General features: G+C 41.1%; 1 protein-coding gene across 9 annotated transcripts in view; it reads left to right on the top strand.

Annotated features, from left to right (window-relative positions):
- GTF2I (general transcription factor IIi) overlaps positions 1 to 25,794 on the top strand; it is a 108,178-nt gene that overhangs the window by 57,230 nt on the left and 25,154 nt on the right. For 7 of the 9 annotated variants that reach the window (XM_082294593.1, XM_082294598.1, XM_082294597.1 and 4 more), the window contains 11 exons: positions 414 to 476; positions 3,889 to 3,999; positions 5,107 to 5,169; positions 6,853 to 6,957; positions 8,065 to 8,127; positions 9,083 to 9,187; positions 11,361 to 11,423; positions 13,105 to 13,212; positions 19,157 to 19,222; positions 23,529 to 23,712; positions 25,102 to 25,154. In XM_082294593.1, the coding sequence (XP_082150719.1) occupies positions 414 to 476; positions 3,889 to 3,999; positions 5,107 to 5,169; positions 6,853 to 6,957; positions 8,065 to 8,127; positions 9,083 to 9,187; positions 11,361 to 11,423; positions 13,105 to 13,212; positions 19,157 to 19,222; positions 23,529 to 23,712; positions 25,102 to 25,154 (984 nt within the window). The remainder of the gene's footprint in view (positions 1 to 413; positions 477 to 3,888; positions 4,000 to 5,106; positions 5,170 to 6,852; positions 6,958 to 8,064; positions 8,128 to 9,082; positions 9,188 to 11,360; positions 11,424 to 13,104; positions 13,213 to 19,156; positions 19,223 to 23,528; positions 23,713 to 25,101; positions 25,155 to 25,794) is intronic. The other 2 variants (XM_082294600.1, XM_082294599.1) reach the window with 1 other exon arrangement.

Below are 25,794 nucleotides of genomic sequence, written 5' to 3'. Positions count from 1 at the left end.
CCTGTGATGGAAAGCATTCTAGCGGAGCAACCATGAGTCTGTAGAGATGGTAAAGCAAATACATAAGCTGTGGGGATCACAGCCTTTGTTTATATTTTCAGTAACCCAGGGTAACAGAGGGGAAAATACTTATGATTGTATTAACCCTACAAAGCCAAGACTGTGGAACTTCCTTCTGTCATACCAACTCTGCACTGCTGCATGTGCAGTTTAGCAAGTGTAATCCTCCCCTCCTTGCCTTTGTCTGGAATTGCTCAAAGGCTTATGGTAGCATATCTATGGTTCTGTTTTTCTTGTATGCTGTGAGTGCAAGGGGCTTCTTTGATGATGTTGGTTTAAATGCAAAGGCATGGCATGTTTGGTTGAAAATCTTTTCTGTGTTCATCATTCGGCATTCCTGTTTTCCCTTTCAGATTCCTCCCAGCGTGACTCGTCAGAAACAAGTGAGGATTCTGATGCTGAGTTAACAAGCGAAGGTCAGTTCCCTGGGTTATTGATTTCAGTTGGTTGGGCAATTTTTATATCCAAAATGTGTTTTCCAAAGCCTACATTACTTGGCACTGAATGAAGAGAATTGTGTGCCAGTGTTGAGTGCAGTTTGGATTGTGCACTGTTGTGCTTCCTCGCCCCTGCCATGTGGTCCTGGGAGAGGGGCCCCGGGGTAGAGGCAGGGCCTTTGGGGTTTCCCTACCCCCTGGTCAACCTTGTTCCCCATTGCTTGTTTTGTCTTCCCCTGCCTGGGGAAGGACCCTCTGGTCCCATGATTGCCACAGTTTTTGGCCAAGTCGCCAACCAGGCAGCTGGAGAAATAAACGTCTCCTAAAATATGTACGAAGAATTGGTCCATATATTTCTTTCCACGGGCCTTGTTGTCTGATACATGTATTGCAAGAATCCCCACTGCAACAAATTGTGGCGAATGTGGGCAAGACATTGATCCCTTGGGACAGTGACTGTGACTTGTGAGTAAACTCAGGATTTCTCCTCCTGTTTTCATTTTGCTGTTCCATCTCTAAACTATAGAGGAACCGTGGAAAGACTCGTGGCTCTCAGAGCCGCATCGGGACATTTATCTTAAACTTGAAAAGATTCTTGAACAATGATTTGTGAATTTTAGCTTAATTCAAGCTCAAAAGGAACTGAAACACTTCCTGGCATGGTTGTTCAAGAACTTTTTTGACGTTTCTTGGGACTTGATTCTTACCAAAGACTTTTGGAAGACTGTTTGGACACAGTTAATTTCTGACTCAAAGTATATGCCGATGGAATAATATTTTTGTGAATATTATTTAATTACCGAGACTGTTGAGCAATGTCAGCTGTGTCTTGGCAAAGGGAAGCGTGCCTCAGAGTCTGCGCGACCTCAGCCATGTGTGCCAAGCCCTCTGCGAGCAGCAGCGAGGCAGTTCCCGCATGCGGGCGGAGCCGCGCGAGCCGCAGTGTCGGTGGCGGAGCGAGGCGCGGCGGGAGCGGCGGGACCCGGCAGTGCCCGCCCGGCCCCGCACAGTGCGTGGTGGAGCGAGCCCCGGGAACGCCCGGCCGAGAGGGGCGGCGCGTGGACAACGCGTGGCTGGCAGCGGCAGAGCGGAGCCCTGACTAGCCGAAACGTGCACTGGAGCAGGGCATGGGAGGGTCGTCACTGAGAGGCCCGGCCGAGATGCGGGTGTGGCCCCAGGCAGCGGCAGCGCAGCTGAGAGCAGAGGTGGCAGCAGCGGCGGTGCGCGGGGAGCTGAGCGGAGCGGCCCAGCCAGGCCTCTGTGGCTCTGAATGTGACCCTGGGAAGCCGAAACCCCGCAGCTAGAGCGCACAGGCACGAGCAGCCCCAACGGCCCTGGTAGCCCTGGCAGTTCCAACATGGGAGTGAGCAAAAATGAAAGTGAAACCAGGAATGCAGTGAGACACAAAACAGCAGCCACTCGGAAAAAGAAAAAAGTCACCGTAGCTAAGGTTTTAGGAATAGTAAAATGGTATCATGTTAAACAACATTATGGTTTTATAACGAGATATGACAACCAGGATGACATATTTGTTCAAACAACTGCTATTAAAAAGAATAACCCCAAAAAATACATCCCAAGCAAAGGAGATGGAGAAGTAGTAGACTTCAAGATTGTCCAAGGAAAGAAAGGGTTACAAGCAGCAGAGGTCACTGGGCCTTGTGGTATTTCTTTTAAAGGCAGTATATATGCTAAATATCATAGTCATGTTAGACAATATCTCCATTATAAGCGGGCCATACATCTCTAAAAATATCTGCCAAGAATTGGTCCATATATTTCTTTCCACGGGCCTCGTTGTCTGATACACGTATTGCAAGAATCCCCCCTGCAACAGTACACTGCTTCATAAATTACATAGTTGAGAAGTATTAGAAAAGCACAATATCCTAAAGCATATTTGGACTTACTGGGCTGGTTTTGAAATGATGCCTAACAGCAATTTGTGTCTTTTGCGTATTTTTTAAGTGCTGGTTATGAAAAATACTCATTGAAAAAAGAGTATGTTTTAACATTCATTCATTCTGGAGAACACATTTCTTTATAAACACACTGTAGTTGTATGTAAAATTTGTAGTTAACACTAGCTTCTGGGAAGGATGGTAGCAGAACAGGAAGGGCTTTGTTTCACGTGGTGAAAGTGAAGCCTCAGCCAATAATTATGAGATAGAAACCTTTGTACTTACCACGTCCCTTTCTCATCCAAAGGGCTCTAAAGCCTCTAACCAGTGTCCCTGTAGTTCTCCTGCTAGGATCTTGGTTGGAGGTCATCTGTGTTTCTTGTATTTGTGAATTAGTGTCCTGTAACTGCTTTAAAACCCTGCTGAGATTGGCTTTTGCAGTGCTTGCTTGTGGAATTAGCTTAAGACCACCCAATCAGCAATTTAGAAAGTAGGCAGGGCATTTAGGACAAAGTGGGCACTCCTGGCATTCCTTTCACTGCTTTACAATGCAGCACGGAAATGACGCTTACGTTACCTCAACAGGAAAGTTTCTCTGAGAAGAGTCCTTAAGTTCTGCGTATATGTAAAGGCCTTTAGCACAAAAGTAGAATTGCTCTGAGAAGGTTTTCTGTGGCAGAGATTAACAGAACTGTATAGGTACAAGATATGTCAATATGTATTGATATTCTTGCTAAGTAAACCATCCCCTTGTTGACGTGGGTCCGTGTTTTTCTGTATGTGAACTTAGTTTTCTTTGTCTGCTTTAACCATTTGTTTTCTCTGAGGTTGCAGGTATTGATAATTGGGCAGTGTACAGTTTAAACTCCTTTCCATAAGGAAGGTAGTGGTGGATTGGGAAGTGACTGGCTAAGTAGCAGCTGTGTGACAAATTGCTAGGTTTGTTGTTTTCCTGCCTGTCCACTTGTGTGTGTTTAAGGTAGAGCTGACCTGTTCAATGAATTTCATTGGTGCCCCTTAATTTTACACTGTTTTGAAAGTGGGTTTAGAACATTTGAGCTCTTCAAGGCAAAACTTAGGTACTGTGTTTTGAGATCTACTAGTGGAATGCTGTTATTTCCAGTTAGATAAAAAAGTCCATATCTGCACAATTTCTTTTGTGATTCCGTTTGCTGTTGCGTGGTCGTTTTATGATCATGCGATGTCCAGTCACGTTTGAGAAGACAATGTTGTTTTCCTTAGGAAGTTCAGAAGCAGCTTTGTTTTTTGCTATCTTGTGCTTTGCCCAGGTCCTTTTGTGCAAATTATTCCTTCACAGGTAGGAACAGGAGCTTTCTAGAGTTACTCAGATAAGTAATTTGTTGCAAAATTTGGTGCCCTGATAAGCACAGTTCCTTAATTCTGTAAGAGCTCTGAAATTCAAAGCAGTTCCAGGACTGCACATGAGTTCCCTGGACATAACCAGTGATGGTTTTTTTTGTATCTTTAAGATGATGACGATGATGATGACTACCTGCCCCCTAACAGGAGACGGAAGAACACCAAGTTGGCTACTGAAGCTGCCAATAGTGGGAGAAGAAAAAGAAAAGAGTTTAATTTTGGTAAGACGAAAATTGAAGATGATGTTGTCTCCCTGCTTTGTTTTATGAGAAGGTTTTGGGTAATTTTGTGCTGCAGGAGTGAGACATGCCAGGGCAAGCCTTCATTTGAGAGCCATGGGCTCTGTGTAGGTCTATTGCAGCAGTAAAATCATCATCATAGGCTACCTCTGTTGTTTTTTGGAATTTGACGTGACCACGTAAATTGACTCGCAGAAAGCTGGGATCTTTTGGTGGTGTTCTTTCATGATGCCTTATGCTGGGTTCTCCACAGAAATGCAGCCATGCACTTCAGTTTACTCTGGTTAAAGATGCCTTGCATGGGATTTTTTGCAGTTCTGTACCTGTCCTTTATTCAGTGTTTTGGTGTGGTTTCTGGCCACATTAATCTGTCTGCTTTTATAAGGTTCTGTGCAGTCAGGAGTATGTTTTTTACTTTGTATTTTGGAAGGCATCCCTCAGAGTTGCAATGGCAGTGAAGGAACAGATGTGGAAACAGAGTTAGAGCATTTGAGATGTGCAGTGTTTTTTGTGAGGATAAATTAACATCATTGGATATTTTTTCCCAGAAATATTTGGAAAGATGTTGCCTAATTGAAGTTGTATGTCTTCTTCAACCATTTTCTTTTCATATTTCCATGGGGTTGTCTTTTGTGATGTTTGTTTTGTTTTGCTTTTAATCTCCCAAATCACAGCACTCTGGGGCTTGGTATAAGCAAGTTGTGATGGGCGTGGTCATTATTTTAAATCAAGAAAGGCATTTTAAGGTGCTCGTGACCAAAGTTTGTATTTTCAGTAATCCAGGGTGGCAGAGGGGAAAATACTTATGATTGTGTTGACCCTACAAAGCCAAGACTATGGAACTTCCTTCTGTCATAGCACCAACTCTGCACTGCTGCACGTGCAGTTTAGCAAGTGTAATCCTCCCCTCCTTACCTTTGTCTGGAATTGCTCAAAGGCTTATGGTAACATATCTATGGTTCTGTTTTTCTTGCATGCTGTGAGTGCAAGGGGCTTCTTTGATGATGTTGGTTTAAATGCAAAGGCATGGCATGTTTGGTTGAAATCTTTTCTGTGTTCATCATTCGGCATTCCTGTTTTCCCTTTCAGATTCCTCCCAGCGTGACTTGTCAGAAACAAGTGAGAAACCTGAGGTTGAGGTCACTGTTGAAGGTCAGTTCCCTGGGTTATTGATTTCAGTTGGTTGGGCAATTTTTATATCCAAAATGTGTTTTCCAAAGCCTACATTACTTGGCACTGAATGAAGAGAATTGTGTGCCAGTGTTGAGTGCAGTTTGGATTGTGCACTGCTTGGTAAACGTACCTAGTTGAGAAGTATTAGAAAAGCACAATATACTGAAGCATATTGGACATACTGGGCTGGTTTTGAAATGATGCCTGACAGCAATTTGTGTCTTCTGTGTATTTTTTAAGTGCTGGTAATGAAAAATACGCATTGAAAAAAGAGTATGTTTTAACATTCATTCATTCTGGAGAACACATTTCTTTATAAACACACTGTAGTTGTATGTAAAATTTGTAGTTAACACTAGCTTCTGGGAAGGATGGTAGCAGAAGAGAAGAGCTGTGTTGCAATGGTGAAAGTGAAGCCTCAGCCAATAATTATGAGATAGAAACCTTTGTACTTACCACGTCCCTTTCTCATCCAAAGGGCTCTAAAGCCTCTAACCAGTGTCCCTGTAGTTCTCCTGCTAGGATCTTGGTTGGAGGTCATCTGTGTTTCCTGTATTTGTGAATTAGTGTCCTGTAACTGCTTTAAAACCCTGCTGAGATTGGCTTTTGCAGTGCTTGCTTGTGGAATTAGCTTAAGACCACCCAGTCAGCAATTTAGAAAGTAGGCAGGGCATTTAGGACAAAGTGGGCACTCCTGGCATTCCTTTCACTGCTTTACAATGCAGCACGGAAATGACGCTTACGTTACCTCAACAGGAAAGTTTCTATGAGAAGAGTCCTTAAGTTCTGCATATATGTAAAGGCCTTTAGCACAAAAGTAGAATTGCTCTGGGAAGGTTTTCTGTGGCAGAGATTAACAGAACTGTATAGGTACAAGATATGTCAATATGTATTGATATTCTTGCTAAGTAAACCATCCCCTTGTTGACGTGGGTCCGTGTTTTTCTGTATGTGAACTTAGTTTTCTTTGTCTGCTTTAACCATTTGTTTTCTCTGAGGTTGCAGGTATTGATAATTGGGCAGTGTACAGTTTAAACTCCTTTCCATAAGGAAGGTAGTGGTGGATTGGGAAGTGACTGGCTAAGTAGCAGCTGTGTGACAAATTGCTAGGTTTGTTGTTTTCCTGCCTGTCCACTTGTGTGTGTTTAAGGTAGAGCTGACCTGTTTACTGAATTTCTTTGGTGCCCCTTAATTTTACACTGTTTTGAAAGTGGGTTTAGAACATTTGAGCTCTTCAAGGCAAAACTTAGGTACTGTGTTTTGAGATCTACTAGTGGAATGCTATTACTTCCAGTTAGATAAAAAAGTCCATATCTGCACAATTTCTTTTGTGATTCCGTTTGCTGTTGCGTGGTCGTTTTATGATCATGCGATGTCCAGTCACGTTTGAGAAGACAATGTTGTTTTCCTTAGGAAGTTCAGAAGCAGCTTTGTTTTTTGCTATCTTGTGCTTTGCCCAGGTCCTTTTGTGCAAATTATTCCTTCACAGGTAGGAACAGGAGCTTTCTAGAGTTACTCAGATAAGTAATTTGTTGCGAAATTTGGTGCCCTGATAAGCACAGTTCCTTAATTCTGTAAGAGCTCTGAAATTCAAAGCAGTTCCAGCGCTGCACATGAGTTCCCTGGACATAAAACCAGTGATGACTTTTTTGTATCTTTAAGATGATGATGATAACTACCTGCCCCCTGACAAGAGACTGAAGAATACCAAGTCGGCTACTGATGCTGCCAATAGTGGGAGAAGAAATGGAAAAGAGTTTAATTTTGGTAAGACGAAAATTGAAGATGATGTTGTCTCCCTGCTTTGTTTTATGAGAAGGTTTTGGGTAATTTTGTGCTGCAGGAGTGAGACATGCCAGGGCAAGCCTTCATTTGAGAGCCATGGGCTCTGTGTAGGTCTATTGCAGCAGTAAAATCATCATCATAGGCTACCTCTGTTGTTTTTTGGAATTTGACGTGACCACGTAAATTGACTCGCAGAAAGCTGGGATCTTTTGGTGGTGTTCTTTCATGATGCCTTATGTTGGGTTCTCCACAGAAATGCAGCCATGCACTTCAGTTTACTCTGGTTAAAGATGCTTTGCATGGGATTTTTTGCAGTCCCGTACCTGTCCTTTATTCAGTGTTTTGGTGTGGTTTCTGGCCACATTAATCTGTCTGCTTTTATAAGGTTCTGTGCAGTCAGGAGTATGTTTTTTACTTTATGTTTTGGAAGGCATCCCTCAGAGTTGCAATGGCAGTGAAGGAACAGATCTGGAAACAGAGTTAGAGCATTTGAGATGTGCAATGTTTTTTGTGAGGATAAATTAACATCATTGGATATTTTTTCCCAGAAATATTTGGAAAGATGTTGCCTAATTGAAGTTGTATGTCTTCTTCGACCTTTCTCTTTTCATATTTCCACGGGGTTGTCTTTTGTGATGTTTGTTTTGTTTTGCTTTTAATCTCCCAAATCACAGCACTCTGGGGCTTGGTATAAGCAAGTTGTGATGGGCGTGGTCATTATTTTAAATCAAGAAAGGCATTTTAAGGTGCTCGTGACCAAAGTTTGTATTTTCAGTAATCCAGGGTGGCAGAGGGGAAAATACTTATGATTGTATTAACCCTACAAAGCCAAGACTATGGAACTTCCTTCTGTCATAGCACCAACTCTGCACTGCTGCACGTGCAGTTTAGCAAGTGTAATCCTCCCCTCCTTGCCTTTGTCTGGAATTGCTCAAAGGCTTATGGTAACATATCTTTGGTTCTGTTTTTCTTGCATGCTGTGAGTGCAAGGGCCTTCTTTGATGATGTTGGTTTAAATGCAAAGGCATGGCATGTTTGGTTGAAATCTTTTCTGTGTTTGTCATTCGGCATTCCTGTTTTCCCTTTCAGATTCCTCCCAGCGTGACTCATCAGAAACAAGTGAGAAACCTGAGGTTGAGGTCACTGTTGAAGGTCAGTTCCCTGGGTTATTGATTTCAGTTGGTTGGGCAATTTTTATATCCAAAATGTGTTTTCCAAAGCCTACATTACTTGGCACTGAATGAAGAGAATTGTGTGCCAGTGTTGAGTGCAGTTTGGATTGTGCACTGCTTGGTAAACGTACCTAGTTGAGAAGTATTAGAAAAGCACAATATACTGAAGCATATTGGACATACTGGGCTGGTTTTGAAATGATGCCTGACAGCAATTTGTGTCTTCTGTGTATTTTTTAAGTGCTGGTAATGAAAAATACTCATTGAAAAAAGAGTATGTTTTAACATTCATTCATTCTGGAGAACACATTTCTTTATAAACACACTGTAGTTGTATGTAAAATTTGTAGTTAACACTAGCTTCTGGAAAGGATGGTAGCAGAAGAGAAGAGCTGTGTTGCACGTGGTGAAAATGAAGCCTCAGCCAATAACTATGAGATAGAAACCTTTGTACTTACCACGTCCCTTTCTCATCCAAAGGGCTCTAAAGCCTCTAACCAGTGTCGCTGTAGTTCTCCTGCTAGGATCTTGGTTGGAGGTCATCTGTGTTTCTTGTATTTGTGAATTAGTATCCTGTAACTGCTTTAAAACCCTGCTGAGATTGGCTTTTGCAGTGCTTCCCTGTGGAATTACCTGAAGATTAAGACCACCCAATCAGCAATTTAGAAAGTAGGCACGGCATATAGGAAGTTCAGAAGCAGCTTTGCTTTTTGCTATCTTGTGCTTTGCCCAGGTCCTTTTGCACAAGTTATTCCTTCACAGGTAGGAACTGGAACTTCCTAGAGTTACTCAGATAAGTAATTTGTTGCAAAATTTGGTGCCCTGATAAGCACAGTTCCTTAATTCTGTAAGAGCTTTGAAATTCAAAGCAGTTCCAGCGCTGCACATGAGTTCCCTGGACATAAAACCAGTGATGGCTTTTTTGTATCTTTAAGATGATGATGATGACTACCTGCCCCCTGACAAGGGACTGAAGAACACCAAGTCAGCTACTGAAGCTGCCAATAGTGGGAGAAGAAAAGGAACAGAGTTTAATTTTGGTAAGACGAAAATTGAAGATGGTGTTGTCTCCCTGCTTTGTTTTATGAGAAGGTTTTGGGTAATTTTGTGCTGCAGGAGTGAGACATGCCAGGGCAAGCCTTCATTTGAGAGCCATGGGCTCTGTGTAGGTCTATTGCAGCAGTAAAATCATCATCATAGGCTACCTCTGTTGTTTTTTGGAATTTGACGTGACCACGTAAATTGACTCGCAGAAAGCTGGGATCTTTTGGTAGCGTTGTTTCATGATGCCTTATGCTGGGTTCTCCACAGAAATGCAGCCATGCACTTCAGTTTACTCTGGTTAAAGATGCTTTGCATGGGATTTTTTGCAGTCCTGTACCTGTCCTTTATTCAGTGTTTTGGTGTGGTTTCTGGCCACATTAATCTGTCTGCTTTTATAAGGTTCTGTGCAGTCAGGAGTATGTTTTTTACTTTATATTTTGGAAGGCATCCCTCAGAGTTGCAATGGCAGTGAAGGAACAGATGTGGAAACAGAGTTAGAGCATTTGAGATGTGCAGTGTTTTTTGTGAGGATAAATTAACATCATTGGATATTTTTTCCCAGAAATATTTGGAAAGATGTTGCCTAATTGAAGTTGTATGTCTTCTTCGACCTTTCTCTTTTCATATTTCCACGGGGTTGTCTTTTGTGATGTTTGTTTTGTTTTGCTTTTAATCTCCCAAATCACAGCACTCTGGGGCTTGGTATAAGCAAGTTGTGATGGGCGTGGTCATTATTTTAAATCATGAAAGGCATTTTGAGGTGCTCGTGACCCAAAGTTTAATGTGTTGACGGGATGTGAAAAGTACATCATGGTTAGGCTGGCTATGTTCTGGGCACGTGACTCTCCAGCCTGCATTTCTAGGCAGGTTTTGCTAGCAGCAATGCTCTTTCTTGCAAATCCCATTAGTTTTGCTTTGAAGGTAGGTATCACCATAGTTAAGGGTACCATTAGATGAAATTCAGCAGCATTTCTCCTGATAAAGGAGAATAAAGTTCATTGCTCGTGCTGGCTGCACTATGAACTGGACTCATTTGAGTAGAGAAATCTCAGTACTTTGTTTTCCCCAGCATCATGCCCTGTGCTTTATTCCTGACCGTGAAGAGAGAGCGTGAGGAAGGGGAAGTGTGATAGGAAATGACCGAGACTCTGACTCTGCCTTGGTTTTGACTAGAATTTTATAAAGACCATACTTTATGTTCATGTCTAATGAAACAACTCCTAAATCTTTCCTTTTGTTGTACTTTGCATTTGCTAGTTATCTACCCAGCACTCACTTGGAATTAGACCAAAACATCACACTCTGTTTTCCATGAACTGGATGATGTATTTGACATAGTTCAAATATACGGCAGTTAAGGTGCCTCAGTAGATACTGCTGAATTTCTGCTGTGCACCACATCATGTGAAGAGAAACCTTTGAAACAAAGATTCCTTTAGACCGGCTCCCAAAGCAATGCCATGCTCCAGCTTAGAGAGACCTGAAAGAAGATCCTCTTCAAAATGCACAAGCGCAGCTTTACTGTGCCAGAGTAGCTAAAATATGTTCTTTCACACACTGCTGCCTCATCTTGATATAGTTTCTGATACAATTAGCTTCACTTTCTCAGACTGTACTGCAGTTAAGTATAAATTGCTCTTTCTCCCACCGAGTGTTGATGAGCTAATCCTGTTTGTGTTGTTGGTGCACACTGGCCCAACAAAAGCATGGTGATCATGAATTTCCCTGCCATGTTTCATTGTTGGCCTTGCAGCCTGTGATGGAAAGCATTCTAGCGGAGCAACCATGAGTCTGTAGAGATGGTAAAGCAAATACATAAGCTGTGGGGATCACAGCCTTTGTTTATATTTTCAGTAATCCAGGGTAACAGAGGGGAAAATACTTATGATTGTATTAACCCTACAAAGCCAAGACTATGGAACTTCCTTCTGTCATAGCACCAACTCTGCACTGCTGCACGTGCAGTTTAGCAAGTGTAATCCTCGCCTCCTTGCCTTTGTCTGGAATTGCTCAAAGGCTTATGATAACATATCTTTGCTTCTGTTTTTCTTGTATGCTGTGAGTGCAAGGGGCTTCTTTGATGATGTTGGTTTAAATGCAAAGGCATGGCATGTTTGGTTGAAAATCTTTTCTGTGTTCGTCATTCGGCATTCCTGTTTTCCCTTTCAGATTCCTCCCAGCGTGACTCGTCAGAAACAAGTGAGGATTCTGATGCTGAGTTAACAAGCGAAGGTCAGTTCCCTGGGTTATTGATTTCAGTTGGTTGGGCAATTTTTATATCCAAAATGTGTTTTCCAAAGCCTACATTACTTGGCACTGAATGAAGAGAATTGTGTGCCAGTGTTGAGTGCAGTTTGGATTGTGCACTGCTTGGTAAACGTACCTAGTTGAGAAGTATTAGAAAAGCACAATATACTGAAGCATATTGGACATACTGGGCTGGTTTTGAAATGATGCCTGACAGCAATTTGTGTCTTCTGTGTATTTTTTAAGTGCTGGTTATGAAAAATACTCATTGAAAAAAGAGTATGTTTTAACATTCATTCATTCTGGAGAACACATTTCTTTATAAACACACTGTAGTTGTATGTAAAATTTGTAGTTAACACTAGCTTCTGGGAAGGATGGTAGCAGAACAGGAAGGGCTTTGTTTCACGTGGTGAAAGTGAAGCCCCAGCCAATAATTATGAGATAGAAACCTTTGTACTTACCACGTCCCTTTCTCATCCAAAGGGCTCTAAAGCCTCTAACCAGTGTCGCTGTAGTTCTCCTGCTAGGATCTTGGTTGGAGGTCATCTGTGTTTCTTGTATTTGTGAATTAGTGTCCTGTAACTGCTTTAAAACCCTGCTGAGATTGGCTTTTGCAGTGCTTGCTTGTGGAATTAGCTTAAGACCACCCAGTCAGCAATTTAGAAAGTAGGCAGGGCATTTAGGACAAAGTGGGCACTCCTGGCATTCCTTTCACTGCTTTACAATGCAGCACGGAAATGACGCTTACGTTACCTCAACAGGAAAGTTTCTCTGAGAAGAGTCCTTAAGTTCTGCATATATGTAAAGGCCTTTAGCACAAAAGTAGAATTGCTCTGAGAAGGTTTTCTGTGGCAGAGATTAACAGAACTGTATAGGTACAAGATATGTCAATATGTATTGATATTCTTGCTAAGTAAACCATCCCCTTGTTGACGTGGGTCCGTGTTTTTCTGTATGTGAACTTAGTTTTCTTTGTCTGCTTTAACCATTTGTTTTCTCTGAGGTTGCAGGTATTGATAATTGGGCAGTGTACAGTTTAAACTCCTTTCCATAAGGAAGGTAGTGGTGGATTGGGAAGTGACTGGCTAAGTAGCAGCTGTGTGACAAATTGCTAGGTTTGTTGTTTTCCTGCCTGTCCACTTGTGTGTGTTTACGGTAGAGTTAACCTGTTTACTGAATTTCTTTGGTTCCCATTTAGACTGTTTTGAAAGTGGGTTTAGAACATTTGAGCTCTTCAAGGCAAAACTTAGGTACTGTGTTTTGAGATCTACTAGTGGAATGCTATTACTTCCAGTTAGATAAAAAAGTCCATATCTGCACAATTTCTTTTGTGATTCCGTTTGCTGTTGCGTGGTTGTTTTATGATCATGCGATGTCCAGTCACGTTTGAGAAGACAATGTTGTTTTCCTTAGGAAGTTCAGAAGCAGCTTTGTTTTTTGCTATCTTGTGCTTTGCCCAGGTCCTTTTGCACAAGTTATTCCTTCACAGGTAGGAACAGGAGCTTTCTAGAGTTACTCAGATAAGTAATTTGTTGCAAAATTTGGTGCCCTGATAAGCACAGTTCCTTAATTCTGTAAGAGCTTTGAAATTCAAAGCAGTTCCAGCACTGCATATGAGTTCCCTGGACATAAAATCAGTGATTTTTTTTCTTGTTTCTTTAAGATGACGATGATGATGACTTCAACCCCTCTGAGAAGAGACTGAAGAATACCAAGTTGGCTACTGAAGCTGCCAATAGTGGGAGAAGGAAAGGAAAAGAGTTTAATTTTGGTAAGATGAAAATTGAAGATGATGTTGTCTCCCTGCTTTGTTTTATGAGAATTTTAGGTAATTTTGTGCTGCAGGAGTGAGACATGCCAGGGCAAGCCTTCATTTGAGAGCCATGGGCTCTGTGTAGGTCTATTGCAGCAGTAAAATCATCATCATAGGCTACCTCTGTTGTTTTTTGGTATTTGACGTGCTGTCACGATCTGCTAATACAAGCGAGGATCGTGATGGTTTGTTTATAGTTCTCAGAATGCAAAAGGACACAAGGGATCTCAGGTTTAATCAGAACAGTGCACCTTCATTAAGTCCCCACAACACGGTAATGCAATAGAGGAGAGAAAGAGAGAGAAAGAAAGAAAAACAAAGTAAAAGAGTAGAGAGAAAGAAAGGGGGGGTAATAGCTACCAACGCATGAGATGAAGTCCTCGTGGTCCTCTGCCAATAGATTTGTCTTCTTTCCGTGGGGAGATCTCAATCTCAGTTATCTCAAAAAGTCCCTTTATAGTCCTTTTCAGAAGCGAGGGGCACCTGGCCAAGACCATATCTATGTTTCGTAATGACATTGCAAACTAGAAGCTAGCACTAACTATCCCAGGTACATACCAAGCATGCCTTTTATAGGCCGTACTGCCTGCCATGGTTTGCGGCCTAGCAGCCTTAGCGCCTCTACTTCGGGCATGAGTTTAGCAGTGCTCTCACTTCTGCTTTCTAGCTGTATCCCCAATATCCCCCCTTTTCCCCAGGAGGTGGGGGAATCTACAGCCATTGTTATGGGGCCCATTGCTTTGGGAAACAGGTACAGGACAGGTCATTCCTTTCTGCTTCAGTGCAGTCCTTCCTGCCTGGGCAGCAAGAACGGCGCAGTCCATTGTGACCTGCACTAATTTTCCTCAGGAATGCGTACCAGTTCCCAGCGGGCACACCTGCAGGCAACACTTGGCCGACATCCCACCTCAGCCAGGCCAGGACTGCTGTGCTCAGTCTCTGTCCTTGGCCGATGATCGTGAGGCAGATGAGGGATCTTCGGACCATCTCTTACACGTGACCACGTAAATTGACTCGCAGAAAGCTGGGATCTTTTAGTAGCGTTGTTTCATGATGCCTTATGTTGGGTTCTCCACAGAAATGCAGGCATGCACTTCAGTTTACTCTGGTTAAAGATGCTTTGCATGGGATTTTTTGCAGTCCTGTACCTGTCCTTTATTCAGTGTTTTGGTGTGGTTTCTGGACACATAGTGCATTAATCTGTCTGCTTTTATAAGGTTCTATACTGTTGGAATATCTTTTTGGCCCAGTATTTCAGATTTTTAGTAGGAATTGTGGAAATTGAAGTCAATTGAAAAATTCTTACGGAATTCCTTCTCACATGTTTTTTGCATGACAGATAACAATTTTAGCAAAAATGACTAAAATTTTGAGAGCTGTGTTCTTAAAAGATCATCAATACCGGTAGGCCATTCAACATGTATCATTCTTTTTTTCTTTTGGTCAGGATAACATAAAGACAGCATTAGTAGGGGAGAATATTGAGGAGTTGGTGCTGCAGAAACTTTTATTAGATACATTCCCTCAATAGAAAACATCACCTAATCTTTGAAGGCCAGCAGTTTTGGAAGTGAAGAAAGAATGTGTTTGATTGCAGATGGAGAGGAAAGGCAATAAAATATTAGGATGACAGAAGTTTTAATTGAGCTCGCAATATATACTCAGCAGTTTGAGACTATCTCAGGGCTTACCTGCTCAGTGTTGGCTCTGAGGTGACTTAGTTGATCTTCTTCCTGTGCTGTTTTCAAGAAAATTTTATTTTGAGCTAGACGCTATGCAATTAGATTACAGTGATTTGCATCTCACAAGTTATTCAGATATCTTTACTCTTGAGCTTCATAAATTGTATTGAGGACATTTCCTCTTATGTTCACTTTGAAGTTCACATACAGAAAGTGGCATGTCCCTATGGTATTTCAAGATCTGGTTAAAACACAAAATGAATATGAGAAGTTTTGGAGTGCTAAGATCCAATTATTAAGGTTCTTTAGAAATTCCTCTGCCTGAATTAAGGTGCAAATGAGACCATATGCCAGTGACAATAGTATGGGTTTTATTTTATGAGAGGGAGAGAGAGAGAGAGAAAAGGAGAGACAAGAAGAGAAAGAAATAGAAAATAGGTGGGGGAGGACAGAAAGAGAATGAAGGAAAATATTACCACTCTGTGGATCCCAACGATGTTCCATTATCCTCTCCAGCTGGTCTTCTTGGTGGTGAAGGTCCTCCTGAAAAGCATAGAATCCGATGGCTTAATATACCCTCGAGCCAGGTGGCAATGTCCAGGCATGTCCCCCTGGGGGAGGGGAGTGTCTCTTATAGCAGACTTGGGATCTGTTGCATCCAGTGGTGCAAAGCCTCTGGGGAGCACTTTGGGGGGTTATGACTCCCCCCCCAGCTGTCTCTCATGTCAGTGTCCTGTGGATGTGGCCAGGGGGGTAATCAGAGGATGGGTGTTAATTGCCTCTGACCAGAGGTTACACCACGCACCCAAAGCCTCCTCTTCCCCCCTTGGTTGTGGGGAGTCTGTGTAAACCTGGCTTCTGTGAGCTGTGCTTTCCCCCCACTGCAAATTTAGCCAGGGATGATTGCAGCTGGTGGCTTTGGCCTGTTGTGGATGCATACCTTTCCCTCAGCCTGGGATGACTGAACAATGGGTTTCCCTTTATCTAATCAACAGTTTGACTTTCAGTCCAAAGTCCCAGTCTTCAGGGAAGCTTCTTTGGCTGTAGCTTCTTTATAATAAGCAAAAGTTTATATCAATGTTTGAGGCAGGAACTATTTTCAGTCTCTGACACAGAGAAGGGCCTTTCATTTGCTCTAATTAAAAAAGAGCAGCTGTTGGTAGTGTCAGTGCTCCTGTATGTCTTGACTGAACAGGTACCTGAAGTGGCCTGAGAATAATGAGCTGTGCTCTTAGTTTTGTGGAAACAGGAAAACATAGAGGAAAGTAAAATAATTTTAACCAGTGTCTGGTAAAATGCTGATAGAAATTGATAATCTTTGGGAAGTGAGGTTAGATTTCAAAAAAATTCTGAACCAACTATTTGAGGTTAAAAATATCATTGCTGAAAGGAATGTACATTTTCAGCAAAAATATTTTCCCGTGGTTTTTTTCTTTCTTAATAGATTTTATTAAAATCTCAGAAGCTTCCAATTGTTTCTTGCAGTTTGTTTAAACAATTTTAATGGGAAAAAAGTCCCCTTGTTGTCTCACTATGACAGTGATGGGAAGTATGTATGGTTTTTCCCCATTTTAGCACACTGCTGAGCACAGATTTTGTCAGCCTGCAGCATGCTTGGAGTTGCTCTGTGTTTTCCATGCTGAGTTGTGTGTTTTCCATTTTATTTCCTTGAGTTCTCTGTGGCATGGAGATGGGAATAGGAGTGTGCCTAGTACCTGAGCATCAATGTGTGTGCACTGTGCAGATTGCCCCTGCTGGTGTTTTCTGGAACATGTCCCAAGGAGCAGAGAAAGGCGTAACATTGAGGAGACTATGGACAGATGGGGAAAGTTTTCAGGATTGTTATTTAATTGGGATGATGTTTCCCATATATCATAAGGTGTTTATATAGGAATAGAAGGAAGCCACCATCTGTCTTGGTGCCCACAGGAAAACTAACCTGCTTTTCAGAGTGTCAGCTTAGCTTTGTGGTAGGTCTTCAACTTTGCTACATGACCACAAAGTGTGTGACAAAAGAATGTTTTTACAGTATTTGGTTAGGGTCCAAGGGATTAATAATGCATACAATCTGATTAAAAAACCACACTGGTTACCTTATAAACCCTCTGAATTTTGAAATATCTCAGTAGTCCAATTTATTAATAAAATGTAAAAGCTAAAAAACTAGTGTGTAGATCAAAATGTGAGCCAGTTTATGATTTTTTTTCCAATTGCCTATTCTCTGTGTATCCACCATTCCAAATAAAAATGCCTGTAATGTGGTGTATTTGATTTTTAATCCCTGTAGTGTTTCCACTGGAGGGAGAGGGACTAGAGTGTAGTAGATTGAGAAGATCCACAATAGTATATTTGGCCAGTGATTGTGGGATTTGGAAACTGAGAAAAATGAAGCCTTATGTTCTTACATAACCCATAAGCCTTGAAGCTTAATGGCTTATGTAGGAACATTCTCACGAGCTTGTTAAGGAGGAGAGGTAGACCAGGCTGGATGGGAGCAGCTTCTCCTAAAATTGCAACATCCACCAATATTCAGAACAGTGTTATTTATATGGTTTCCTTGTAGTATGGTATGACGTTCTTTCAGCCTGTTCTCCCTCTGATGAAAAGTAGCCTGAGTTTTAGAGGAGATTATTTATTGAGTCTGCCTCAGAGCTTGATGAACTGAAAGGATCTCAACTCTTGACATTTTCCTCTGAATTCCGGTCTGGAGTCTCACAGGTGCCTTTAGAAACTCTTGTCCCAGGGCTGTCCATAGGTGTTCACTAGCTCTGTGGAGTAAAGCAGGGTTTCCCCTTTAGATCAGCCAATTCTGGCTCATATTTTCCTGACTCTTCTGGGAAAGCTGCTGTTAATCCATTGTTCCATTGGTCAGCAGAAAATACAGTCGGTGGTTGTGCTGAAATCAGAGAGAGATTCATCTGGGTCTGTATCTGCAGTTAAATGGGGAAATATTGTACGGTGAAAGTCACACAGGAGTAGAAAACATTGAGCTCAAGATGTGTCTATCACATTAGAAGCTGTACAGGGTAGCAGTAAAAGGGTGGCAGAAGTAATTGTATAGATGTATCCACAAAGATATAATTTCAAAATACAAACAGGTTAATTAATGTAAATTATCTGCCAGGTAACTAGAGTGAAGAGTTTATATGTGGGTGCAAGGCAGCATGGCAAAACACCCTTTTCCCTGATTCTTGCCTGCATTTGAAGCCTTCTATCCTGTTGATAACCATGAAATTACATCAAAAAAATAAAAGCTTAAATATGGACCCCAAAGTTGTGTACATTGGCCTGAGAATGAATATTTAAGCCCCTTTTGATATGGACTCAAAATTCAATCCTCTGTCTTGCCTGATGTAAGAATTTTTTGACAACTGGAAGTATAATAGCTTGAATGGCCTAGTTTTTTGACCTTTGTAGTTACTAGATTCAAGTAAGAAATAAGTAGTAAGTACACTTGATTAACGCTTTCTTAAAAGGCCAGACAACATCTGGTACCATCTACAAAAGAGTTTGTGGGATTTTCATAAAAGCAAGGAGATAGTACAGAAAACAGGGAGAAAATGTGTGCTCTGTTACAGACAGAAAATTAGATGTTAAAATTCTGCCATTTAATCCAACTCTTCATGGAGCACAGGTTTGGATTTGGATACATTCTGTCTTGCAGCTGTGTTTTCTTTCAGAAATAGAATTTATGGGGATATTTTGCAACACCAGGGTGTGGAGAAATACTGGATTAAGGTAGAGGATGGCAGATGCCTCCTGATCCAGGTAGTTGTACAGATTTGCACCAAAACAACTCCATGTACTTTCTTTATCAAGCTTCACTAATTAAGCTTTTCAGCACCCAAATTTAGATAACTATGAACAGTGGCTACAAACTGCCTTTACCTAACCCTGGTGGCAGCAAGAGCTGCTGACTGAACTATCAAAGAGAGAAACCGTTTTTGGAAGTTACTTTAACCTAGTGCATGTTGTGGTTTTTTAAACTTAATTTAATACACAAGTTTGGGAAGTAATCTTAAACATTTTATTTTGTACTTTTCTTTTTATCTGAATGTATCCTTGCATTTTAAGGTGTAGTCTGTACTGTACTCAGCAGGCACCTGTTTGCAAATGAGCAGTAAAAGTACACACTGCATATTTCATTTAGTGGCAACAGATTTTGCAAGAGATTCTCAGTTTTGTTTGTAGTCTGACATGTCCTCCTGTTTTCTTTGCAGACAAATGGAATACGCGAATTACAGACTTAAGAAAGGAAGTTGAAGAGCTGTTTGAAAAAAAATATGGTATGTGTTACACCCCTGTCCAAGCCATTGCCTGTACTCTTTTGTCTCTGTGACAGACTGCTCTTTGGTATGCATCTTCTTGTAGGCTCAGGAGCACACCAGAACTGACAGCACCAAAGGGCTAAATACTGTTAGAAGACATAAAATTGGGGAAAGTAGCTTTTTTGATGAGCAGAGTAATTTCAAAATGGGATATGTGCGTTTGGCACCATAGTGCGAAACTTGATTTTATTTTTCAGGTGTGCTCAGTCTCCTGGAGCACCTGCATGCTCACGTATCTTGGGTACCCACATTGGAGAGAACTGTCCTTTTTTCTGTAATTACACTGGATCCTTAAGTGAAAGAATCTTTAGAATGGTGCTAAAGAGAGGCTGCCACTCACTGATTCTTCATTTTTGATTATGATTGTTTTGCAGTGAAGCAGAAATTATATGTGTTAATGGCTCTTGGAAAGAAAAAGCAGCAGATGTGTTAGACTTTGGAATTTACCTCCAAATGCTGCACTTAGATATATTTTGTGTCCACATATCACGCACTAAAACAGCATCAGCAAAGATATAAAAATAAATTCTGGTGTTCCTCTGCCACAAAAAGTGGAAGTGCTTTAAGAATAGACCTTGTGGTTTGGAGTTACTGCATGTTTGGGGTGTGACTATCATCTGACAGTTAAACAGCCTGCTGAAAGCAACTTGCACCAAGGTAATACAGTTCAGAATCTGATTCACTGTATTTTAATTGCTCTAGAAAGGAGCATCATTCTTAGTGAATTGCTTTAATTTTGATTTGGATCAAAAAGTTGGTTTAAGAAAATTAAGTTGGTTTAAGACAATTTAAGGGGTAGTCACTATGGAATGAGTTGCCTCCCTTTATGGTATTAACCAATCCCTTTCCAGCAATAAGGAATGAATACTAGTAGATGTAAGTGAAAAAATAACAGTCTAATAACAAGCAAAACAGCAACAGGCAAAAAAGCAAGAGTAAATAATTATTAGATACAAAATTGCTCAATCGCTGGAAGTCCATGCTGACAATGGGAAATGCAGAATCCAAGATGGCAGCCACCATAACCAATGTCTTGGCTTGAAACACAGAGGGACAATGGCAGCAAACCCTCCTGGGAAGAGATGAGCTTATGAAGCACTTCTAGCGGCAGATGGGAATCCTGGGGTTGCCTGGGTAACTCCAGCCCCACAATGTCAACCTCCAGTTTGTTGTGTGTCAGCATTGCTCTCTCCCTGCCTCCTTCTGCCGCCCACTGAACTGTGCTGGTGTTGGTGCTGCTGTTTCTGAGCTGCTGGCGGGAGGGGCAGTGGGAACAGCAGCCTCCTGGCCCCGCTGGCTCTAGCCCCCATGCTGCTTACAGGAGTTGAAAAATTCACTCTGAAACAGTTTTTGATTGCACAGTGCAGTTCCTGAGTTGCTACTGGCGCCAGTGGCAAGAAAACAAAGTCAAGAGGCCAAAAATCAAATGGCAAGAGAGAGCTTCTCTGCCTGAGGCAAAGACCAAGAGGCTAGAGAGGCAAAAGCCACTCCACAAAAAGAGCCCGAGATGCCTGGGAGAGTTGACTTTAAAAGTGTGCACGGCACCCTCCGTGTTGGAAAAAGGTCCGTGGACTCTGGTGGGGGGAGGAAGAAATTGCAGTCCAGCCAATATGGTTGATAAAAGCAAGCTCCCTTTATTAGCAATCCAGAGGCACTTATATAGTATACCAGCTTGTTAACTCTTAAGTGGCTTAAAACTTATCAAAGCGCATTTCTGCTTCTACATAATTGGACTACATTGGCGAGCTTCTACAGTTATGTTATGATTAAAAGAATTCAGAGTTCACCCTCCCCCCTCCAGGTTTTATCTGCACAGCTGCAAATCTTCAAACTCCCTTCTTGTTCCCAGGCCTGTTTCTCACACAGGGATTTTCTCATGGAGACAGTTTCTCACACTAACCTTTGCTTGCAGGCCTATTGCTTGTACAGTTCTTCTATCGATCCCATAATTCTATCAATGATCCATGTCCCTGATCCTCTAACCATTTCCCAACACCTCCCCAGCCGGTTCTGTTTTCTGCCTGCAGGGTCTGAAAGAGACAGTAACAATTTTTGGGCGCAGGTACATATGGAATGCAGTAACATTTTGGGTTACCCACACCACCAGCCTAAAAATCTCCTGTAGAGTCTGTTGAATGCTGAGCTGTTCCTGACTTTCCATAGCAGGCCATATGGTATTAAAAATTATCTCCTTTTCCCTGTGGATGACAACATTTCATTGATTAACAAAACAGTTCTTTATCAGACTGTCTCTTTCTATCTGTATGGGCATGCAGTCTACCATTTACAGAAATGAGTTATGGATGTCCAGAATTCCCAGAATGGTCTTCAAATTTGTTGGCTTCTGTAGCTCCAAAGTGTTCTAGCATTATCAGTTACTGTAATCTATTACAGCTGCCATGTCTGAAAATACAGCTTTGTGTTGTAGGTGAAAACTAAATGAGATTTACTTTTAGTGACTCACATATACAGAATAATTTATAAAAATAAAGCCTATTTTCAGTAGGATTTCTATGCAAAAACGTGTGAGATTCCAAATCTAAGAAGCCTCACTTCAGACTGGGATGCTGATGGTATTCTTAGGCACTCTAAACAGTATTGGCTAAAACATTTGCTGATTTAAGAGAAATAAAGACTCTCATATGTGAAAATTTACTTGTTGTTAGTTACTTATCCAAACAGGCAGAATTTTTGTTACTCTGAAGCTGTTCTTACTTTATGCTGGCTAAGGATCTGGATTTTAGTGATCTTAATCTGTTGCCCTGAGGCTTGTCTGGTGGATTTGTTGAGCTTTTTACCACATGCCACAACAACCTCCAGGGCTGAGAAAAATTTTTGTTAATTTCTTGAAAGAGGTGCATGACTGGAATAAAAATTATGTTGATGAAGGGCTGGTGTGATACACAACAGAACTGTTGGTGATTACTCTGGAGCTCCTTTGGCGCAGGTTTGAATAGGGTTTCATTAGTGTATTTGCTAAGAATCATCTTCAGGTTCATGTCCATCTCTCTGAATCTGTTCTCTGTCTCCAGTGTTGGCCATCTTATGTTTGCCAGTTGAAACCAAGTCTAGTTGAAACACCATTCTTCTTGCAGTTTTCTAAGATTTTGATACTTAATTCTGGTCAAAATAGTAGACTAAGATACAGTGTTTTCAAAGCTTCCCTTTTTGCTATAAACATCCCTAGAAATACTCTGGTTTCAAGCGGTTGAAAGAGTGTGTTACCCAAATACCTTTAACACCTAAATTGTTTCATTTCATTTAAGAATTTACAAGTTAATGAGAACATTTTGCATAGACAATGTCTGAACCATGGGCCGCTTGGATATTACGTTAAGTTGCTTGAAAAGGTGCCCTAGGTACTTTTACTTTCAGAAGTGCTGCCACAACATCACTGTACTCTAATTTGGCCTTAGCTTGGTTTTTCTCACCTCAAATAATTTTTTGCGTCTAATTTCCGTATCAAAACAGCAGAACGTACCAAATTATTTGCAGACCAGTCACATGGTAATGGAGAATTCTTGTCACATGGCCTACAAAATTAACATACCTTTGTGAGTATAAAGAAATCAGCCCTTTCAGTATTTGCAAACTCTTGTGTCATTCTCCAGTATTTGCCACCCTGATAGGTGTATTGATAATAGTGTGATCCTCATAACTTAAAGAAATAAGTTGAGGTTATTTTTCAGCTGTGGCTGACTCAGTTACTTGCTTTTCATTTGTTTCAAAGATTTCATTAGTAGGGCCGTGCTTTTTTCAGCAGTGTTAGAATTGTGTTGTTTATTTCATTAGCGGTTCTTTGGATTTCTAAAATACATGGAAACTTCAGGAATTCACTAAAAAGAAGGGATGTGTGCCCCTACTCCAAGGAGCTAATGACTTGTAAGCCAATAGTAGTAACAAATAATAACAGAGCTAGTGAACTGAAACATGCTTGGTTTATGACTAAGTCTAGACAACTTCATCTTTCAAAATATTAAGCAAAACCAAAATAGTGAGAATCTTCACCCTAACAGGTGCAGTCACTGTTACTAAATGTTTACATGAAGGGAAAAGAGGATGATTTCCATACGTATGCAGGGCTGCAGCTTGTTTACTGTTAATCAGAGTGATTATTAAACAAAAACAATCCCTCACAACATGAATGCTTACATGTTTTAATGTTCTGTATGCTAATTATAATGTTTATCAGAGTGATATGAAACAGGTAACTGAGTAGAGCCACAAGCTAGTCTAATGTTTTTATTCTCCTTTTTCCTTAAAGCTCAAGCTATAAAAGCAGAAGGTCCAGTGTCTGTCCCATACCCACTCTTCCAGTCACATGCAGAAGACTTATATGTGGAAGGGCTGCCAGAGGGGATTCCTTTCAGGCGTCCATCCACGTATGGCATTCCCCGGCTGGAGAGGATACTTCTAGGAAAGGAGAAGATCCGGTTTGTGATTAAAAAGTAAGGAATTCTGCATTTTTGTCTCTGCATTACTCATTGTTTTCTGCAGGTTCCACTTTGCTTCATTTTTCTTCAAGGAATTCCAAACCGGTTTCTACTGGCATATTCATTTGCATTACTAAGGAGTAGTTTTTAGTTGATGTTCACTTTGATATATTCAGCTTATCAGACCAGTGGAACAGTTACAGTCGTGGTGAAGAGATCTCTGGACAGATCTCTTCAATATTATGGACTTCTTACCAGGGACAGATCTCTTTGTACTGTTCAGATCTCTGCAGCTGCAGTACATGTTGAAAACCATTGACTTTGGGATATTTGATCCTATTTGAGGATCCTGGCCTAATTTCAGTTTATGCTTTCTTTTTTTTTCTTGGTGGAATGTTGTATCAAGGTGTCTATGGCTGTATTTGTATAAAGCATTTCCCAGGTCAGGCTTGAGGCCAACACAATAGCTACTGGTTCCTGTGGTTTGGTTGGATGTGTGTCCATGGAGTGTCTGGAGGTAGATCAGGTAGTGTATGTGAAGGAGACCTCAGATGGAGATGGACTGAAGTTTAAAGGAAGCTTCAGTGAGTAACAGCTGACGTTTTCCTGTGTTCAGTGGTATAGGGCCTAATCTGAGAGTTTTTGAAATGGACAGGAATCTGCTGATTGCAATGGTCAGGCTCAGAACTGGAAATAGTGACAGCTCCCACCCCTGTGCATGCTGCCTTTACCATGGGTGCTAGTTGCTTACATTTGAGAGGAACATGGTCAGGTTCTGTCATCGTAATGCTTGCAGATAACTAGAAAAGAGGAAAAAGTGTAGATCTACTTTTTGTCTCACTTAAAATCAGACATCATCCATAGATTTAATTATTTATGCAATGCTGACACCTGCTTTTGTCAAATATGTGTTAGTTGTTAACAGAAATTAATTTATGGTGTTCATTGATTTTGGAATGTGTAACCAGAGCAGCGAAAAAACTAGTTTGGCTATTTGAGAAATTATCAGAATGTTTAATTTTTTGTTTGTTCAGCTGTGGATAAAATGAGATATATTTCAGAAACAAAAGTGTCTGCTTTGAAGTTTATTTTTTTAATTTGGATCTTATTTTCTGATTAAGTATATCTTAGAACTCAGATGTAAGTTTAATGGAACCTATATGTTAACGTGAAATGTTACAGCTCTGGCAGATACAGGTATCAGGCATTAAAAATGTTTTGTCAATAGGGTTCCAGCCATGTGGATACTTTGGTGTTAATTGGAATTCAGTGTTGGGGATCATGATGTCCCCTGGGAGGTTTTTTGGTTTTGATTCTTCAATAAGTAGTAACTTGAGGCTGTAACTGGAGGCTAGTTTCTCAAAGTGTCTGTCACTGTTGAAATATGTATCTTAAATCTTTCAGGCATGAACTTCTGAATTTGACAAGTGTTCCAGTGGACAAAACAGTCTCAGGAGGTAGGTTTTCAAATGTGTGAGTTGTATGAGTGCAGTGTGAGATTCCCATTTGTCAGTCTCAGTGGTGGCTACAATTTGCTTTTACTAATAATACATTGCAAGCAATTCTTCTGATTTTAAATTTTCTTTAGCTATAGAGTTTTCCATTGGTTATCCAAGCTAGTGTGACTAACCCCATCAATGGATTTGATTCAGCTTCACAGAAAGAAAAACAATGAGCTAGCTAGGTGTTAGTCTACTGAGATGTAGAGAAAAGGCAGCAGTTTCCACAGCTGATAGAGTTTACTCGATAGAGAAACTCTGTACCATGGAAGAATTGCTTATATATATGGGATTTTCCAAAATTAGATTAACTGAAATTTAGCAGGGAACATAGTGCCATTTATTTCTATAGGATCTGATTTCCTTGGATAATGGGACTACATTTGCACATAGTGGTGCAAAGATAATGCATTCCAACCACTCTTCCCATCAGGAATACTTCTTAGCAGATGCATGCTCTTACATGTCTTGTCTCCATTGAGTGCCCATCCAAAGGTAGAAAAAATGACCACGTAAAAATAAGACTGCAGGAATTGCACCCATGAACTCAAGTTGGTAAAAAGAAGTTTAGCATGGGAAAAAAATCAAGTTTTGAAAG

The sequence above is a fragment of the Coloeus monedula genome, assembly GCF_965178545.1.
Source record: "Coloeus monedula genome assembly, chromosome: 20".
In the NCBI taxonomy this organism is placed as follows: Eukaryota; Metazoa; Chordata; class Aves; order Passeriformes; family Corvidae; genus Coloeus; species Coloeus monedula.
Note: the sequence above shows the minus strand (reverse complement) of the source record. Positions and strands in the feature narration are given on the sequence as shown.